We start from the raw sequence: 21,372 nt of genomic DNA, 5'->3' as shown, positions 1-21,372 counted from the left end.
GGTGCACTATGTGTGTGTGTGTGCAGGTGCACTATGTGTGTGTGCAGGTGCACTACGTGTGTGTACAGATGCAATATGTGTGTGTGCAGGTGCACTATGTGTGTGTGCAGGTGTACTAAGTGTGTGTACAGATGCACTATGTGTGTGTGTGTGTGCAGGTGCACTATGTGTGTGTACAGATGCACTATGTGTGTGTGCAGGTGCACTATGTGTATGTACAAATGCACTGTGGGTGTGTACAGATGCACTGTGTGTGTGCAGGTGCACTGTGTGTGTATACAGATGCACTATGTGTGTGTGCAGGGGCACTATGTGTGTGTACAGGTGCACTATGAGTGTGTGCAGGTGCACTGTGTGTGTGTGCAGGTGCACTGTGTGTACACAGGTGCACTGTGAGTGTGTGCGGGTATACATACACATGGCGGGCAGAGGAATACCTTAGGTATTCTGAGGAAGCCTTCGGGACCATCGTCTAGCTTCTTCCTGAGATCAAGTCTCTCGCTGGCCTAGAACTTGCCCATTGGGTGAGGCTGGCCAGCAAGGCCATCTTGCCTCCGTAAGTGATGTTCAAGTGGAACATAGCGACATTCTTGCTCATGCCATCTGTTGCTCTATCTATGCTGTCATTACATGTCTCCCATCAGACTGCCCAGGTTCTGCTGGACCCACCTGGCTACCAGGTATCCACTTCAGGCTTCAGTGTCCATTATTAGCAAAAACTACCTTTTATCTGCCCCAAACCCATACACCAATCAGCTAGCACATTAGGCAGAAAGTCAAGATCAACAGCGCTTCTGGCACAGAAGACCCAATATATGTTTTGTTTTTTTTTGTTTTTTTTTCCATTTTTTTATTAGGTATTTAGCTCATTTACATTTCCAACGCTATACCAAAAGTCCCCCATACCCACCCACCCCCACTCCCCTACCCACCCACTCCCCCTTTTTGGCCCTGGCGTTCCCCTGTACTGGGGCATATAAAGTTTGCGTGTCCAATGGGCCTCTCTTTCCAGTGATGGCCGACTAGGCCATCTGTTGATACATATGCAGCTAGAGTCAAGAGCTCCGGGGTACTGGTTAGTTCATAATGTTGTTCCACCTATAGGGTTGCAGTTCCCTTTAGCTCCTTGGGTACTTTCTCTAGCTCCTCCATTGGGAGCCCTGTGATCCATCCAATAGCTGACTGTGATCATCCACTTCTGTGTTTGCTAGGCCCCGGCCCAATATATGTTTTTAAGGCTGATAAAGACTTCTCTGCTCTACAGACTTCTCTGTTCCAGATCCTTCAGGGACAGAAACTGTCTGGAGCAGGGAGCTGCAGGAGGTAACCGCACTAGGAGCATGTGACAACCTCTGCTGACTAACAAGGTACAGGACAAGTTTTCCAACTAACAACTTAATAATTACCATTTTCTTATGCACAACCTTGAGAAACATCTTAAGACTATAGCAAACCCTCATTCTTCTTTCTAGGAATGTCTACCTAGCATATGCATGGCCCTGGGTTTGACAAGATTCTGAGGAAGAGAAGAGAGGGAGGGGAGGACAGTGCCTGACTTGAACATTTAAAACAGTGAGAAGAGAGGCAAAGGGCTGAGCGGGATTTCAAGTTGCCTGAATTCAACACCTTCTCACCCAAAGTTAAAAAAGTCATAATCCTAGTCTCACAGGCACGCTGAGGAAGAGAGTTCCCTGTGTATCCTACTCAGAAAACTGAGCAAAGCTAACAGAGTCAACCCCAGGACTGGGAGATGTGTGAACGGCCTTCCAAAGGGAGGCTGGCCAAGGTAACATCACAGCTGGATATGGGAGCAAGCCCAAGCTCCTTGCAGTACTGCTCAGAGCAGCCCAGATGTGGATGCAACTCACATATCAATCAAAAGAGAAATGAGGGCACGGGATATGGTGTACACACAACAGAAATGGTAGGAAACAGGGAGACAGAGTCTGCCTGGTGGATGACCCTTCAAGTGAGTCAAATGAGCCCCATTATAGACAGGTAAACAAAGAGTGCAGGACCCAGGGGTGGGGTGGGGGCACAGGGAGTTGTGCAATTGCTTTGCAGAGTTATGCAAAACGACTCTCTTCTGCAAGCATGCTGAATGGCAAAGTGCAAAGTCAGGACTATGAATCACAATAAAAAATGGCTGCCATTATAGATCTGAAACACACACAAGAGTGACGATGGTGAACATGGTAACAGACTTTCCTGCAACGCATGCTTGCAGAGCACTTCCTGAGGGCCTGTGCTTTGTGTGGATGAACACATTTTTGTTTTGTGATGCTTTGGGACGCTATTCTCCCCATTTCACAGATTAGAAAACTGAGGCTTGGAAAGATGGCTCAGTGTGCCCCAGTCTTCCTGTTGCTAACAGGCCTGGCAAGGAGGTGACAGTGAGGGTTGGTGGCCCCAAGGTTACACTGCCTGGGACAAGGGCAGGAGGGCTTCAGCATCCAAGAAAATGCAGATAATTACACTCCTCCTCAGGCTAGACAATCAAGACTGGCTGCTTAGCACGTTCAAGACAGAATCCACCAGCTCAGGGCATGTTGAGACCATCACATGTCGCCACACTGTGAGCTTATTACATGTTGCCACACTGAGCGCTCATCCCACCTTAGAGGGATTTGCATTAAAGTTATAGCTAATGCACACACAGGGCACATGCTGTAATAATTGTAAAACTCATTGAATTTTCAAAGGATTGTACCCCAAAACCCAGCAGTCAGATAAAGAGAGGGAGGCACAGCCGGGACTCCACTTGAACACTGTTGCTCACTTACACGGTCCACTTTAAAACTGCAGATCAATTTCGTGAAAACAATTGTTTTTTACCATTATAGGAATTAGCTCCCAGGTTGGCACAGACAGGGAGAAAAGCAGGCAGGACAGAATGAAGTTGGAATTCCATTTTCTCCTTTACCACCTGCTACCAGAACCTTTGCAAGGACAACCCAACTCCCCAAGCCTGAGCTCCAAAACCCAAAGAAGGACTAACGAGCGGCTGGGTATACATCTATGATGGCACCAGCAGGGCCGCTCTTCCTCAGAGTGCGTGCAAGCTACTGCTCTGACCTCATAAAGTTCTCCTAGAGCAGGGCTGCACTGAGCCCTTCATGTGCTGTTTGGAATGGGCCTTATCTGCCTTTGCACACGGTAAGTGCACGTATGATGCTATGCATTGTGTAGTATTTGAATTGGTGGGTAGTCTGGGAATTGAACCCGTAGCCTGAATGTTGCCTACCACTGAGTTACATCCCCAAGTCTAATGTTTCTATTGCCGTTACATATGAGTAAGCACTGTCTCTCTACATCATCACTGATATATATATATATCATATATATATGTTTTTTTCAGTTCTCGTGATTGTACAAACTTTTAATGGCTATCATGGATCATATCAATCAAGCCTTTTTAGCTCCTGGCATAGATAAGTCCCTAGGGTTGCACAGAAAGACACTAAATCTGAAGTCAGAAGGGTGTGGCGGGAGCCCTTGTTCTACCATTAGATAGCTGAGAGTTGGGCAAGGAGCTATTTGCAGATTTTCAGACCCCTCTGCTGACCTCAGCAGCAGAAAAGCAACTCTAGTTGGGCAGGACTCGGACAAGCCTGGGAACACAAGACCATTAGGAGCATGCAGCCATTTGGGCAGGCGCTGAGCAGGCTTGTTAGAAATAACAAGCTAGTGTGTCTTTGCACGTCTGGAAAGCTATTACTTTAACATAAAATGAGCTTATGAAGCAACGCCCCACCCAACAGCAATGGATGGTAATTGCTGTTCCTGGACTCTCTAGTGAATGGGAACCACACTTCTTGCCACCTGACGCTTCAACTCACGTTGCTTCTATATTCAAGGATCAGTGGAGACACAAAACTGTCGGGTAAATGGGGATTTACGAGTTGGCAGGTCTGTGGCCGCATTAGACTGGGCCAGGGAATTATGATACTGACTAGGAGAAGACAGCATGGGCTAGGGATAAAGTTTGCAGAGCCTAGTGTATGAAAGACCCTAGACACTGCTGCAAATGAACAAACAGAAACCACAGAAAGGTGAGGACAAAGGCAGAGTGTTTGGAGATTCGCAGAGAAATCTCACCTGCCTCACTTTAGGATTCTGGTTCAAGTGCTGCTGGCTGTGAGCCCAGCCCAGAACAGCAGGGCTTCCCCATCCGTGGGACGCACTCTTCCTAGATTTTGATGTCACCAGATCTGGCTTCCCTCTGCTTGTTGTTCTCACTGCCCCAAAGCACCCTGGCTCCATGAAGACCTGACACAGTCCTGGGCTGTCCTCTGACTCAAGCATGCCACCTTTTAGCTGACAGGTTCTCTATATCTTCATTATGGCATCCCCAGAATATTGAGTCCTCTGTATTACTCTATAGACTACAAAAGGCTATGAGGGAATGCAGCCAATCAGCTTACTGCCTAAACTGGTGGCTAATAACAGAGAAACCAGCCTTTTAAATGGGCCATCGACCAAAACAATGACCACACCAGGAAGCATTCAAAACGGTCAAGCCTTTTAAAAGCATGGTTTGACGTGCTTTGCAAATGTTTAAACAGCTGGACCCATTCACTGGGCCGTGCTGCACCTTTGGCTTTGAACTACAGAAACCTTTACGCTAGTCTGCCTGCTGCGGCATCACCTGTATTAGAAAAAGAAAAACCACAGTCCATCATTTACAGCACAAGTTATAGATGACGTGGACAACTGTGAAAAACAGAAGAGGAGGCCTCATGATGAGAAGAACTCCCTTTGGAGTCAGGAAATAAAGAGCGCTGTAAAGGGCTTCCTCGGTGCATGGCAGAGCTGTGTCTGTGCGCGCACACACACACCCAACAGACTTTTATCCGAAACCCGGAAGGATGTGTAGGGATAAAGGCAGCCTGACTCCCAGAGCGGAAGCAGGGTGGAGGGGGCTGTTTCCAGTCTCCAGCTCCTCAGACACTGCTGGCACATGCACAGATTACTGCTGCATGCATTTTGAACATTTAACCAAATATAGATTTAAATATAAAGGAGGGTGCTTTCCTCATATTTACTTCTGCACGATCAAAGACAGGCAGCGATCCCTCCCACCCTGAAGATGAACGGATGGTAAGGTGACATGAATCTGACACCCTCGCCCCCATCTCCTACCACGATCTTCCTGTGGTCAGGGAACTCCAGGCCGAAGTAGTCGCCCTCCACAAGGTTGAGGTGGTTGCACACGGCGTCAAACAGAACCTTCCCTGGCGCTCGTTGCTGCGGACAAAGAAAAGTGGGGTTACAAGAGTCTCTGCTGGAGGCACCGAGGCACACAAACCATGCTGCTCCCGATTCTCCCGTCAGAGGGGCACACATGGGGTCAGCGAGACTTGCCACCACCCACCCTGTGACATCCTGGGTGTCCCCTCTGTATCTGTGCTTTGGCGGACTCAACTTGGAGATAAAGTCATTTTCTCCCCATTTTCTAGTAACAAACTGCTTTCATTTCTCTTTAGTTTTGAGATGGAGTATGTTGCTATGTAGCCCGGCCTAAGCCTTGAACACACAATCCTCCTGCCTTAGCCTCTGAAAGCATGCTTGTCATCTGTTTCTGAGAGCAGTTTTGGGTTTGCTGCATACAGAGCAGGGAATTGTGTGACTTTCCCTAAAGCATTCAGTTGTTAAGCCAGGGCAGGGGAGATGGCTCAGCAGGTAAAAGGGCTTGCCACCAAGCCTGACAAGTGACCTAAGTTCAATTCCCAGGTACACAAGGTGGAAGAGAAGGGAATGATGTGAGCAGTAACCCATTTAGAATTATGCCTTGGTTTCTCTTTATAACTCCATGGCTTCCTAAGGTCTTGCTGCTATGATGGATCAAACTCTACCACACGCATCAAACCTTGGGAGGCAAAAGTCACCGGTTTTATGTTTCCATTACCTCTCCAATACCCACGTAACAGGAGCCAACTAACTCACGATATTAAACGACGGTGAGGGCTGAGACCTGACAGGTACAATGAGTGTGCCCATTAGCCTGTCCTTGCAAGGCTGCAGGGGCCAATAAAGATGGTTCAGCGTGGGGTATTCTGCGCTTTTATTCCTCTAACAGACACCGCTTTATGGTCCCATGGCTGCCATCAGAGCAAGCTGGAAGATAGCCACAGCTACCTGCGGGTGTACGACATCTTCTGTGGATAATCTCAGCTCTCTGGCCTGTGTCCGTGGGTCACATGCACAGGCAGCAGGAGTGAGCTGTGACTACCAGAAATCTCCCTTCTGCCCAATATAAAGCGAGCCCATGCACGCTTATCCAAAGGAAGGGACATAAAAGAGGACCACGAACTACGGGTCACCAACCCTGCCTTCTGCCACTGTGGTTCTGTTCTCTGCTGTTTCCAATATGCTGTACACATACGGACATTTCCCAGGTAGGCTGGCAGACAGGGACCTGGGTCTGCTTAGACTAATCCTTGGTTCTAGGCTCCTCTTCTCACACCAGCATGCAAGAAGATGCATGATTAAGCTTATGGGTTGCCATTTTTTTTTCCTGGAATCTTCTTTCTTTCATTAACTCCAGCACAATTCAAACACCTTAACAAAAAACCATTCTTTTAAAAACGGACCATGGGGGTATGAAGCTGTGGAAGAATTCCTATGCCGTACAGCGTTTCCTTTTTCTTTATTTCTTTATTTTAAGAAAGACTACAGTCCGTTTCATAACTTCCAACACTGTCTGCTTGTTTTAGGATTCGCCAATTTTCTGCCCAGCTGGCAGGCACTCATATTTCCCAAAGAATTCCTGGAACTAAGGGAATCTCATAACTTCATCTAGGTTTACAGAGTCTGAGAAATGAAACTTCACAGTTCAACACTAGAAATTTAAATAAGCAGAGAAAAGTCATTACACAATGGATGTCTTTATGGACAAGGGTGTTAGACTAAACATGTCATAAGAGAGGTGGGGGAGAGTTACAACGATCTTGAGTCCTCTACTGAGTCAGTTCAGGCTTCCATGTGCACAACTAACTTCATGGTCCTAAAACAAGGCTCTTGCAGCCCTCAGCCTCACCTCTGCCTTGCAAACCCCTATGTTCTGTCACAGAGCAGCACCGCAAATGACTGTGTGCCTGGGGTGGGATGTAAATAAGTTACCAGGATCTAGTTAATAGTGACAAAGTGGATTTCATTTCTTTAAAATGTTCTGAAAATTTACTCTTTTGTGCACATTTACATGAACTGTGCCTTCTATGGTATTGGATTGCTAGGTAACATGGAGATGTTGACAAAGACTTTAAGTGACTGCTTTCTAGCCCCCAAGACCCTGTAGGATGGCGACTTGGAAGCATTCTGAGTTCCCTGTGAATTCTGGCTACACTCACAGCATGGCATGAGAACACATGTAGAAGCAGAAAGACCCATTACAGGACAGTTTCACAAGGAAATGACACTCTGATGTCTTCCAGGAACTCACTGTTAACATTCCAATGGGTATCAGGCCACTATAACCTAAAATGCCTCCAGTGGCAAATGAGGACACATTCATGGCAAACGAGGACACATTCATGGCAAACCATGATGCATTCAGAAGACTGTTTATTGAGGAGAGAGAGAGGAAAAAAAAAAGCCACGTTGGGGAGAAGGCTCAGTCTATAGAGCAGATATAACCTACATAAAAGCTGGCCGTGATGGCTCGCTAGGGATCCTCTGAGATCACTGGCCATGCACTCTAGACAATCGTGAGCACCAAGTTCAGTGAGACAAAAAAAAGAGGTAACAAAGGAGTATTAGAGAAAGAAACCCAACATAAACCTGTGGTCTACACACACACACACACACACACACACACACAAATAGTTCAATTTGAGTAGTGGCCTAGGGTGTAGCTCAGTTGGTAAATGACTTTTCTAGCATACAAGAAGCCCTCAATTTAATCCCCAAATGGTGCATTAACTGTGTGTATGCTTGGAATTCCAGCTCTTAGCAGGAGAGAGGGGAAAGAATATCCAAAGTTCAAGGTTACCTTCAAAGGAGGCAAAGCACAAAGATGGTGAGGAGATATCTAGAAAGCTATTTTCTCAGAGTGGTCTTGCTATCAGGTGAAAATCCACGTAGGACAACAGTGACTGAGTAGGACACAGGTGTGCTGCAGATATATATTTTTTAATTGTATTATACTTTGTATATGCCTGTCCACATGTGCCTGCCTGGTGCCCACAGAAGCCGGAAGAGGGCATTGGATCCCAACTGAAATTATAGATGTTTACAGGCCACCTTGTGGGTATTGGAATTGAACCCAGGTCCTAAGAACAGCAAGTACTCTTAATCACCTCTCCAGTCCGCTATGAATGTTTTGTTTTGTTTTAAAGATTTATTTATTTATTTTATATGTGAGTACACTGTAGTTGTCTTCAGACACACCAGACGAGGGCATCGGATCCCATTACAGATGGTTGTGAGCCACCATGTGGTTGCTGGGAATTGAACTCTGGAAGCAGCCAGTGGTCCTAACAACTGAGGCATCTCTCCAGCCCTAAGGATGTTTTCTTAAATATCGTCACGTGTTTGTACTGTTGCAGATCCCCAAGGCTCCAATGGATTATAAAGTCTGAAACTGACCAACCCCACATTCAGAATTCTCGATAAAATATTCTAGAAGCATTTTCCTTATCAGAGGTCAAAGCGTGACTATCATGTTTCATTCTGGAGAACAAATTGGCAATAAATGAAATCGCCTAATCAAATCTCTTGCTTTTTTTCTTATTGGCTACTCTTAATTAAGTTCCAAGGGCATTTGAATTTTAATCTATTGCACAAAGAAGTTGGTGGACTCCATACTGTGTGTCCCCGTGGTCTTCTCTATTTTAAATTGGCCTTTCCTGGGCCCTATAAAATCACATTAGTGGGAAGTTTACATGCTTGGGAAGTAATCCCTGAACGCATGCAGATTCACAGCCACAGTCCCACAGGCTAGCAGACAGAAACCTGGGCTTAAGTGGACAGAGCCTAAGGAATGGCATCCGAGGTTGTCCTTTAGCTACATATGTATGCATGTGCAGGAACACACACACACACACACACACACACACACACACACACACACACACACGGAGTGTTAGAAAACAAAGTAGTTGCCTATTCTTTCTCATGGCAGAGTACTTTGAGAATAGAACATCTAGAAAAGCTTAAAAGAAACCATCAAAATGGGGCTTGACAGATGAGTTTGCCAGGTGAACATGCACAGATATACAATGTATCACTCAGCACAGAAAGGAGTCTCTGGGCTTTGACTTTCTTCTAAAGACAGTGGGGTCGGATGATAACATGCCCATTCAGAATTGTTTTTTCATTCCAAACACAGCCACAGACTGCCTTAGGGATTTAACGGGTGAGATATTGCTCAGTCCTACCATATGCAGTCAAGAAAGAACGAGAGATTATTATTCTTACTCTTGTTGTTATTGTTGAGACAAGGTCTCACATGCAAAAGCTAACCCAAACTCACTCTACAGCCCACACTGGTCTTAAACTTTCAGTTATCTGGCTCCGGCCTCCAAAACAACTGAACCAGAGATATCACTGCCCCTCTAGGAGATATCACTGCCCCTCTAGGCAGACACGATGCTAAAATAGACTTTTTAAAACTATGGTCACAGCAGCAGGGTTCATATTTGCTAGTATTGTTGAATCTCTAGGTTGGGTATCAGTCTCAGATAAAGACAAAGTCCAGCTGTGGGACCCCAGAATCTTGCAAATTCATAGACTTCACCCTACACCTGGACTCTGTACCTGTGGCTCTTCACTGTCCCTAGGGAATCAGTGAGCATTCAGAAAGAGGGGTGCTTTATTTTAAAATGGACTTTTAAAGATGTGTGTGTCCATGTGTGTGTCACAGCATTCATGTGACATCAGGGGACAACTTACCATACAGTTCTCTCATTCCCTCACATGGCTTCCAGGGATCAAACTCAGATCAGACTCAGCGACACGTGTCCTAAGAGCCTAGCATCCTCTGGTCCCACAAAATGAATTTATGATCACAAACCATCTTGCCAAGGGCCTGGCATATGTTCTCTTAGTATCATTGCCACTGTGGAGCCAATTGTTGACAGAGGAATGGGATCTGCACTGAAAGTTGTATACCTGCCACGTCCCTGGATTTAGAGCCCAGCTCTGTCCATAATCTGTCTCTGAGGATGGGACCCATGCCCCAATGCATGCGTGTATCTGCCTTAGAACTCAGGAGAAAGTGATCAGACAGTAGCCCTCTATCTGAATGCTCACTGATTCCCTGGGGGCAGTGAAGAGCCATCGGTACAGACACCCTATGCTCACAGCATAGTAGGGTGAAGTCTAAGAATCTGTAAGATTCTGGGTCCCACAGCTGGATTTTTGTCTCTATCTGAGACTGACCCCCAACCTAGAGATTCAACAACAGTAGCAAATACACACCCTGATGCTGTGGGCACAGTCTAGCCCATGGTCCTGATGCTGTGGGCACAGTCTAGCCCATGGTCCTGATACTGTGGGCACAGTCTAGCCCATGGTCCTGATACTGTGGGCACAGTCTAGCCCATAGTCCTGATACTGTGGGCACAGTCTAGACCATGGTCCTGGTGAATTTGGAAAGCAAATCATTCCATGCACCGAGTGACGCCATTGGGGTAGTAGGTCCAGCTCAGGATGGCTTGTCTTCAGATGATGAAGTTGGACAGGTGGAGTGAATACCACAAGACAAAGAGGCAGAGACTGAGGGGACACTGCTGCAAGCCATGGGATGGACGCTTGATATCGAGGTCAATGCAGGAAACTGGAGGAGCCTGGGAAGGACTCTGCCCAGCAGCAGCTCAGAGCAAAGAGGTCCCTGACACTGCTTTGACTGTGGACTTGTGGGGACTGTTGTTAGCATGCTATCCACTGTGTGGTATTTTGTCTCTTCCAGCCCTGGTAAACGACTAACCACTTTAGGGTCCAGTTCTCAGCCATGTGCTTGGCACTGACCCTTTAGGAAGCTGTGCTTGGCACTGTCCCTTTAGGAGCAAGAGATAAGCTGGAAATAATGCCTCAGGAAAGACTGTGGCTTTAAAAACCCCACAGCTCAGCTCCAAGCATGCAGCGTACAGGCTCACTGTGCGAGGTCAGCTAATTTTCTCTGCGAACGGGCCTCCTCACTTTTACTGTCATTATTCAGTCCGTGAATGTGTTCCACAGTTCAAGGTCTTTCCATCTAATCGTCTCTTTGACTTTTACAACCCACTCTCAAACCTGAAGCTACACAAGGTCTCAGCACCTTAGACTTATTCCTAGGACATCCATTCTTCAGCTGGGGCCTCCTGTTCTCTGTCCCCAGAGCCCCCAAACTCTGGGACACAGCTACCGGGGAAGCAGGAGCCATGGTGGACACCTACTGAAAAATTCCAAAAGAATCCGGGATCTCAAGGTTTTGTTTTGTTTGTTTGTTTGTTTTGTTTTGTTTTGTTTCCCCAGAAGGATTAGCACAAGCCACTGTCAGCCTAGGCTTAATGCAAACTAGGGGGAAAATGTCAGGCTCAGGCTAAATATAGAAAAGTGAACACCCTCAGTGTCTCTGCTGCCTCCAGACACCCTGCTAAAATGACAAAGAATTAAAAAAAAATGTTTTTAAATAAAGAAGGGGAATAGATTTCTAGAAGAACATGAGAGAGGAGACAGTGGGTGAGAGATTTTTTTCAAAATTCTGGGAGATGTCAGAGAAGGGAGCTAAAAATCTAATTACAGAGAAGAGGGTGAGGGTCCAAGGTGAGAAGCAACCAGATTAGGCTGGACTCATTTGAGGTCAGCAATAGACGAGGCTGTACTCCAGTAGCAAAGGGTGAGGTAAAATTCTCTTAAAGCTTGTGTATTCCGGTACCCGAGAGCCTGTAATTTACAAAGCGACACAGCTAAACCCAGGAGGCTGTGGAGGAGGATGGATATTTGGTAAATGTGTGAGAGTTCTTAGGACTAAACATGGTGAGGGAGAAGTAAAATCTTAGCTGTAAGAGTTAGAGGGGAGGGTGACGGGGGAGGGTGATGCTGGGGACTGGCAGCAACACGTAAGAAAGGAACTCGGGGCAGGGTTAGACTGCAGATCTTCCACAACACCTCTGAGATCTGAATCCGAGCTCCACACCAGGGACCAAGGAGGATGAAATTCTAATAGGAAAGGAAACACAGGGAACAAAAACTTTATGTTTCCCACCTGTAAAGACCCACGGAGCATCTCAGAATGAATGGGGGAAGCTGATCTCAGGGCAGAAACTTTAAGAGGAAGAAAAAAAAATGGAAAGACAGCTTGCAAAGTTCAAAACGGCTCAGGGTTTTCAAAACGTACTTCAAGAGTATACTATGCTGACCGCTTGAGGAGAAGTCCCCAGAGCATGTCTTGGCAGCTGTGATATGGTCACAAAACGTCACAGTGAACTTCTCTAGCCTGAATGACACACCCCATGGCATACCACACTATGAACACCGTATCACATGGTGTATATCTGCATCTATTTGGCCCACTGCCAAAGACACACAGCATAGGCGCAGGGGACCATGGTCTCTGGTTATCGCTAGCACTACACACTGTGCACAATGCCTGTGATATGCTTTCGCATGGCTGCCGTAGTTTACACCAGCATTGTCACAGTCCATGGGGGCAGTATTGTGGCTATCCTGTCCAAAGGCTCCAGGAATTCTTCAGCTCCACTATCATCCCCTGGGGCCACCATGGTGGCTGGCAGTTCACAGTGGACAGGATGACATTATATGGTGCATAGCTATCTATTTCAAATCATGACAGGGGTTGACTGCAGTTTTCCCTGTAGGGAATATCTCCTGTGCAGTTAGATACTTGACATCAATAAGTATCCACATACGAACCTCATCTGTGCTGCACACTAGGCCACTTCAACACAGAAGGCAGCACCGTGAACAGTAACATGGCTGTGCTCATCTGCACCTTAATTTCCACTTCTGTGACAGGGACACTATGACGGACCTCCTCCACAGGGCTGAGGACTCGGGATACTCCAAAATACTAGAGGGGCAAGCACAGTACAGTAAACTCTATCAAGTCTCCGCCATGGTAATGACAACCATGGTGCTTCAGAGGGGATAAAACGATGGTGAATAACTCGAGAAGTGAAGAGCTGTCTGGTACCCTGGACAGGAAACAGCGTGATCACCACAGACAGGAAGTAAAACTTTACACCTCAGCTCTCGGGAGCTGGAACAAAGCTTTCATTCTGGGAGGATTTAGCTAAATGTTTAGGCCTGCCCGTGAGTCTACACACAAACGCTGCCATTCTGCCCTGTGCGGAAGCATGGGTGGCCATGCTGCCTGTAAGGACACACTGTCTCCTTGTTTCCCTCGGCACTGAGCCTTGGTGTTGGGAACACTCATTAAGCACACATCAGATTGGGTTTCAGGGAGCCCCAGCGTCCAGGACAGGAGAGAATGGGTCCTTTCAGCCACGCTGTAATTCATGGACCATGTAACCAGTGTCCTGAGCACAGAACTCCCTTCTTCCTGAATTCCAGGGTTGGGCACACGGTGTGTGTGTGTGTGTGTGTGTGTGTGTGTGTGTGTGTGTGTGTGTGTGTGTGTGTGTAGGTGTGGGGGATTTCTGCTGCTCTCTGGAAAACACGTGTAAGAAGTGGTTCAGAGAGAACATCCAGTCTTTTGGGGGGCGGGGGTGGGGTTTTTAGTCTGCTCCTGACATGAGAGACTAGTCCTTGTAGTAGTAAGAAATTCTAAATTTCATTAATATCAAAAGATCTAAAGCTTTCATCTAACAGGCAAGGGAACAAAATAGCACATCAAGAATGAACAAGACAAGGAAAAACCGGGTTGCAGCCACTGAAGAATAGGCGTTCCAGCCAGAAAACCTCGTGCCTGTTTCTTAGGGTCTACCTAGTCTCTTCCAGTCCAGTGGTCTAAGCCACAAAATGCACCTTAGCCTCAGAACCCGGGTTTTCTCAGGAGTTGGGAGGTTTGGGGGTGAGGGTGTAACACCTGATATTACATGACGTTCAAAAAAAAAAATCACTGTTCTGAAGAAAGGGGCAAAGTGACTATCTGAGCAGAAGGGAGGGCTTTGTAGTGCCAACGGCCGGCGATGCTGCTGGGTTCTCATCTTCCTTCACATGCAGCCACGTGACCTTGGCTTCCAGCTTCCCCCCGGGAGTCAATCTCTGAAGTCGGAGTCCTCTGTCCACAGAGGAATCTGTGACAGTGGCTCTACGGCTGTGGCTCTGCAGGTTTCTAACTGCTCAGTGGAGAGAACAGGAACATATTTCTCAACCCTGAGAAAGGGCTTTAAAGTCCTTTTTATGCAAAGTCTCCTCAATTTAAAATTACATAAAAAATGTTTTTTTTTTAAAAAATCACATAAGTTGGAGTCTGGAGAGATGATATAATATTAATTGTCAGTACTTTTTGTTCTTCCAGAGGGTTCCAGGTTCAGTTCCCAGCATTCACCCACATTCACATGGCATCTATTTTTTCATACACATGAACATAAATTTTTAAAAATTAAAATAACTAAATCACTACATGCCTGCAATGGCAGCTCTCAGAGGAATCTGAGGCAGGAGGATTGCAAATTTGAGGCCAGTCTGGGTTATGTAGCCAGATCCATTATAAAACAAATCTCACTGCTTTGAATCTGAATATTGGACATAGGTATAATCCCAGATGAATCTAGGAGGGGACCTCATATGCATAGAACGTGGGTAAAAAACCCATGTCACTGTCTGATTTGATGGAAGTAATTCTTGAGTATGTGAGTTATCATAAAATCTTTCCCCTTTCTTTTGGGGAAAGATTTTATATTACTAGATATGACTGATTAACCTATTGCTTTCAGTATGTACTTGAACAAGCAAACCAGGGCTGGTTAGTTCTTGTCAACTTGACACAAATCTAGATATACCTGGGAAGAAGAATCTTGCTTGAAAAAAAATGTCTCAGTAAGGCTGACTGGTAGACAAGTCTGTGGGGCATTTTCTTGATTAATACATGATGTGGAAAAGACCACACATTATGGGTAATGTCATCCTTGGCCAGGTGGTCCCGGGTTCTATAAGAAAGCAGGCTGAGCCAGCCATGAGGAGCAAGCCAGTAAGCAACATCCCTCCATGGCCTCTGCATTAACGCCTGCCTCCAGTTTCCTACCCTGACTTCCTTTGATGATGAACAGTGGTGTGGACCTGTTCTTTCCCAAGATGCTTTTGGTAATGGTGTTTTATCACAGCAACAGTAACCTTAACTAAGACAAAATCCTAATGATTTTACTCAGAAAAAGAAACAACGCTGTATTGACTTAGAGCAGTGAAAAATTAAAATCCCAGGGCTGGAGACATGGCTCAGTGGTTAAGAGCATTTGTTGAAGAGGACCTGGGTTTGTTTCCCAGCACCCTCATGGTGGCTATTAACCATCTATAACTCCAGCCCCATAAGAGCTGACTCCCTCTCCTGGCCACTTTGGGCACTACAAGCATGTGGTATATGGGTACACATGTAGATACAACACACCCACACACACACTAGAAAAATAAAATTGTTAATAAAAATAAAAACACAGAATTATATATCTGGCACAGAAAACAAACACACACACACACACACACCCCAATGAGGAAAAAAGAATTATTGGCTCTGGCAGCTCAGAAATTCTCTCATACAAATACTTCCTTGCTGTGGTTTGAATATGGTTTATAGACTCCAAAACTCACGTTGAACACACTTGGATGGTGCTGGAACTGAGCTCAGGGCTTCGGTACACCTAGTGCATGTCACACTTGGCTACGGTGAAATGTGATCACCACTGTGGCAGCACTGGTGAACCAGTCAAGCTTCCCCTCCCCATCTTCTCTTTTGCTTCCCATGCTATAATGAGGCACAAACGCCCTCACCAGAGGCCATGCAGATGTAGTGGCCATGTTTGGGGGCTTTGAAGCCTCCAGATCTGTAAGTTCTATCAACATGAAACTGAGAACAACATTTCTCTTCTCAGTCTCTTCTCAGTTCAACAACAGAAGTGAGCAAGGGTGGACCAGGCCCCAGCTCAAACTCTGCTGAGCTACAAAGAGGTCAGACTGCTAAGAAATACTTAGTACTTACTCTCCTTAGACAAAGCTCGGACTCACACATTCACGCAACTCTAGGGACAAGAAGTTTTCAAGCAAGGATATAACACAAGTGTCCAAAGACACAGAAAGTAGAATGGTAACAGCCTTGACTAAGGGAGGAGTCAGGAGACATGGTTGGCTGGGGATAGATGAAGTGTTCTGTGGATGGGTAAATGCACTTAATGCCACTGAACGTGTATTTCTAAGAAATTTAAGTTTATGATACATATATTTTACTATAATAAAAATTAAGGGTTAGATAGAAATATTTAGAGTAATTGCTGATGGAAAAATCAAATTATTAAAAAAAATTGATTGGAAAGAATGATGGAGGTGATCTACCCTGAACATTTTTTAAAGATCTATTTATTAATTTATTTATATTTATTTATTTATTTATTATATGTAAGTACACTGTAGTTGTTTTCAGACACATGAAGAGGGCGTCAGATCTCGTTATGGATGGTTGTGAGTCGCCATGTGGTTGCTGGGATTTGAACTCGAGACCTTTGGAAGAGCAGTCAATGCTCTTAACCGCTGAGCCATCTCACCAGCCCCAACCCTGAACATTTTTAATGGACAATGCTATTACTGCTGGGTATAAAATATGTATGATCACATTTAGGAGCAACAAAGAATGATGAAAGGTTCTAGGATTATTGGGAAGGAAGTCTGACTCGCCACCTACCAACTCCATAGACCAGCAAACTTCCACGGCCCAGGGTTTTTCACTGTCCCTCATCCCCATCTCCCACCCTCTAAAGGATTCTGAGAACCCCAGAAGTTTGCAGGAAGCACAAACACTGTATCTTGCTTGGTAATTCATAGTTGAGCAATTTTATTTTTACCAGAAACATTCTCCATGTTATTTCTAACATTTGTTAACTACAACAACACTAACCCTTCCCATTCTTTAATTACTGCAAGCAAGCAAGCAAACAAACAAACAAACAAACAAACAAAAAAACATATTTTCTCTCATAGCTTACAATTTTCTTACAAAAGATTAAGACAACTAAAACAAAACAGAAGAGAGGGAGATGGGATAAGTCTTTTAAAAAAATACATAGAACTATAAACATACAGAGATAAAAACAACAAATAAAAATAACGATCCCTTTGTACCAGTAACCTGCTGGGGGTTGACAAACCATGGGCCCTGAGTTCCTGGATAGAGGAACAAGAAACTACAAGCAGGTTGTGCTTTGGATGAGATGTAGTCCCTACTAGCGCGGGTATTTGAACACCTGGTCCCAGTTCAGTGACATAGCCTTGAGGGAAGAAGAACATTATCAGGGAGCTTTGATACTACATAGTGTGTCCTAACCCCAGCCCGCATGCACACACACACACTCGTGCACACCCACACACATGCATGCACACACACACACACACACACACACACACACACACACACACACACACACATCATGCTTGTTGCCAGACCTTCATCCTGCCATTATGGATTCTTATACCTCTGGAACCCTAAGCCAAAATGAACTCTCTCTTCCTTAACTTGCATTTGGTCATGGTGGTTTATCATGGCAACAGAGAAGTGACTAATGCAGAAGTATATAACAAAATGATTGAAAGCATGTACCAAACCAGACAGACAGTCTACCTAGAAGGACAGAAAGACTCTGGGTTAGCTATCACGATTTTTAGAACCACACCATAACGAGTTCTGCATCACTAAACCTGAGAAATAAGATGAACTCTAAGCCATGACTCAATCAGAGGATTAACCTCACAATGAACAGGCCTTCAAGGGGGCTCTGGGAATCTCAAGGTACCTACACTAACACAGATATGGTGGTCCACACCTGCGGCACCTGCACTGTGGAGGCTGGATCTGTATCCAGCAAGATCTTGTCAGTAAAACTATAGGGAGGGGAGGGAGAAAAGGAGGCAGTGGCTGTTTAAAAGGCATCTATTCCTAGACTGTCTTGCAGGCTGTGTCTCCAGGCTGACCCACACACGTTCCTGGGACTGGAGAACCAGAACACTGAGTCTAACCTATGGTACTCTTCTTGGTTATTTCTGACTGGCAGGGTGAGTGTTTTCCTATCAGTCTCCCTTCCTGTTTTTGCCTATACAGCACTCTCTCCTTATCCCACCATGAGATGAATCACATAAGCCATTTCCAAACTGCTTCCCCAGAGACTAGCATCTTTGTTAAGCCACATCCCTCACAATGGCGTAAGGGGCTGGTGTTCCAACACCCCTCTGAACTACATAAAACCCTTCCTCCACTTGCTCACCCATCCCAGCTGCCTGAGCTGTTCTCTGGGGAACATCAGACATTCATCTATCTCAGGGCCTATGCACAGATGGGAACACACTCTCCTTCAAAATTTCCATGGTGACTTTCTTCACTTTCTGATCTTTGCTTGTGCCTGCTTTCCAACACGGCTGACCCACATCACTTTAAACTTCAGTTGTGCCTGCCTCTCCCCGATCTCGGTTATTCTGCTCTGTTTCTTTTACATACCACTCACTCACTACCTCTCAGCAACACACCTGAGGTATTCCATACCTACCACCACCTCCCTCTGCTGGTGTGTACACGCCACTGGAATGTGGACTCTTGTTTGTTGCTTGAAGGTGGTTCTCATAAAGAAGTGAATAAGTCTAAAGTGGTAATTCCCATAATGAAACCACAAGGGTGCATCATTAAACAGGAACCACTATAAAACACTCTCAAAGTTTACACCTTCCAAAAACAGTACATGCACGCTACGAATAAAAGGCCCACTATGGGTGAAATGTTTAAAAAAATATATTATAAACTCCAGGATCACAGTATCCCTCTTGTCTCAGCGCTGAGGTATGGGGAGAGTCCCGGACCATGCACATGCTAAACCTATGCTCTGCTACTGAGTTATACACAGTCTTCAGGCTCAGCATTCAAACGATGAGGAAATGTGTCCAGCTGTACTACACATGGCCTGCTGGCCACATGGTAGCTGCTTGTACAGTCACCAACGTATGAGAGGATCCACCTTGCACAGATAGTAGACCACAGCCCCGAGAGTGACCAAGTCTCTCTACCTTACCCTCCAGGAGTTCTAGGAATAGCCCCAGAACACGCACACACTGGCCTGCTGGCTCTATGTGACGAGGGCTTTCAGGATTTGGGTAACTGAGTATTTTCTCACCTTCGCTGTTACTGTGTGACTGCTTCAAGGGAGTGAAGAGAGGGCTTAAAAAAAATCTGTAAACATTTATTATAAATATCTATGTCATACATATAAATATAAACATTTACTGTAAGTCTCATGATTCCACTAAAAATCCATCTTCAGACATGATTTGAATATTTCTTTTTAATGTTATAATCTGTGACGTTCCTCGGGTTAAATTTTTTAAATTTTGAGAATTTCATCCATAACAATGCTACATTTACATCATCTCCACCTTCTTTCTTCTCCTTCAGTTCTTTCCCAGATCTGTACCCCCTCACCCCATGTTATGACCTCATCTATTACTGTATTAACATATGTGCACGTATACACACACACACACACACACACACACACACACACACACACCACTGAAGCCAGAGACCCAGTTCATTCTTTGCTACTCTGCACTGGGTTGTAACTTCAAGCTTAGTCACCTTAACAGCCCTGCCCTGTGTGTGGCAGGAATATAGCCCATGGCAGCCAAAACACCGGGGGCCAGTGGAAGCCAGGACACAAAACACCAGGGCTCCAGTTTACACTTTTCCATGGAATCCTACCCAAACAAACTATACTCAGCAGCATGAACCGCCCACAGTGACCCAACAGCAGCACTTACTCAAAGGCTATGTTGGAAAACAGAGAGTTTCAGAGAAAATCCAGCCAAGTAGGACTGTGAGCTTTAAAAGAAGAACAAATTCTCTGAGTCGTCCATGATTGAACTTTACAGAGGCGACACATGAGGAGGAATGCAGCCAGTGGGGAAAGGCGTAGCCCCTTTGCTAGAGACAGTATGGGGGGTGTGTGTGTATGTGTGTGTGTGTGTGTGTGTGTGTGTGTGTGTGTGTGAGAGAGAGAGAGAGAGAGGGAGAGAGAGAGAGAGAATGTGTGTGTGTGTGTGTGTGAATGTGCATGTGTTACTAGGAGTGGCAGGATCCTCTGCCTACAGTCTGAGCTCACTGAGTGTGTTTTATTCAAAAGTCAGCAGTGGCATTTTGCTCCCAGAAAGATCAGATTAAAACAACTAAAGAACCATGGGCATGATTCTGAAACAAAGACTCAACCATCTGCTGAAAACTAAACCTGCCGTCGGAAGGACAGTCTACGGAAACCAGCTGAGACAAAAATCTGACCGATTTCAGAAACAAAAGGACCTCATTCTAAGAGCTCGGCTCTGCCTTCCGTGCCAGAGTTCTGAGCTTAGCATGCAAGATGACTTCCACATATTTCACACAGTGGTGCCAAGAGAGAAGCTGGTTCCAGCTGCACAGACTCATGGATGTTCTAGGCTACGGACACCGCAGCCAAGAGTCATGTGCTGGTTTTCTTCTCCTCCTCCAATGTGTGATGAGTCCAAATTTCACCGACAGAGGGGAGAAGCCCCGGGATCGAATGTTTGCAGAAGAACAGCACAGAGCAAATTCCTGACAGCTGAAGTAGCACGGTCGCTCACAAGGATGGGTGGAGAGGGGGATGTGCTGTTGAACAGACCTGGGGGTTCAGAATTGCAGGGTGACAAGACAATAATGAACACTGTGTCCAAGACTGGGCCTATGAGTAATAATATTCTTTTAATATTATAGGTCAAGAGGCTTCACCAGTTCCTTGTAGAAAGAAACACACAGAAGAAACAAACACAACAGCCTGCAGTGGAGCGTCCTTCTCACGTGTGTGTTACTCAGTGAAGAGAGCCACGTACCCAACTCCCCGTTTTCCTTCATCCTTCAAAGCAGCCCTCGATGGACCGACTTCCCAATTAAAAACAAATCCAAAACGTGTATTATATTATCTGTAATTCCCTTTTTGATTTGCCACGTTTGCAAACTAGTCATGGTGACCTGAAGGAGCAGTCGCAAAACCTGCTTTGCTTCCCCGGCAGGATGGCCCAGTGGCCACTGCAGGTTTGAGCAGTACGGTGCCTACAGCCCCCACTGGTTTCAAGAGTTCTGGAATTTCCTGAAACATGCAAGACAGAACTTTTACCCATGTCCCATTTTACCAAATCCTCGGCCACAAATACCTCTGTACAGCAGCTCCAAAGACCAAACAGGACACGCTATATGTATATGTTAAGATAAATACT

The 21,372-nt window shown here is 45.7% G+C and overlaps 1 protein-coding gene across 6 annotated transcripts in view; it reads right to left on the bottom strand.

The window, feature by feature from the left end:
* Window positions 1-21,372, bottom strand: part of Farp1 (FERM, RhoGEF (Arhgef) and pleckstrin domain protein 1 (chondrocyte-derived)) — a 248,577-nt gene that overhangs the window by 71,244 nt on the left and 155,961 nt on the right. For all 6 annotated transcript variants that reach the window (XM_006518914.4, NM_134082.3, XM_006518915.3 and 3 more), the window contains exon 3: window positions 5,143-5,247. In XM_006518914.4, coding sequence (XP_006518977.1) covers window positions 5,143-5,247 — 105 coding nt within the window. The remainder of the gene's footprint in view (window positions 1-5,142; window positions 5,248-21,372) is intronic.

This window comes from Mus musculus, chromosome 14, assembly GCF_000001635.26.
Source record: "Mus musculus strain C57BL/6J chromosome 14, GRCm38.p6 C57BL/6J".
Classification (NCBI taxonomy): Eukaryota; Metazoa; Chordata; class Mammalia; order Rodentia; family Muridae; genus Mus; species Mus musculus.
This window is presented reverse-complemented; position numbering and strand designations above follow the sequence as displayed.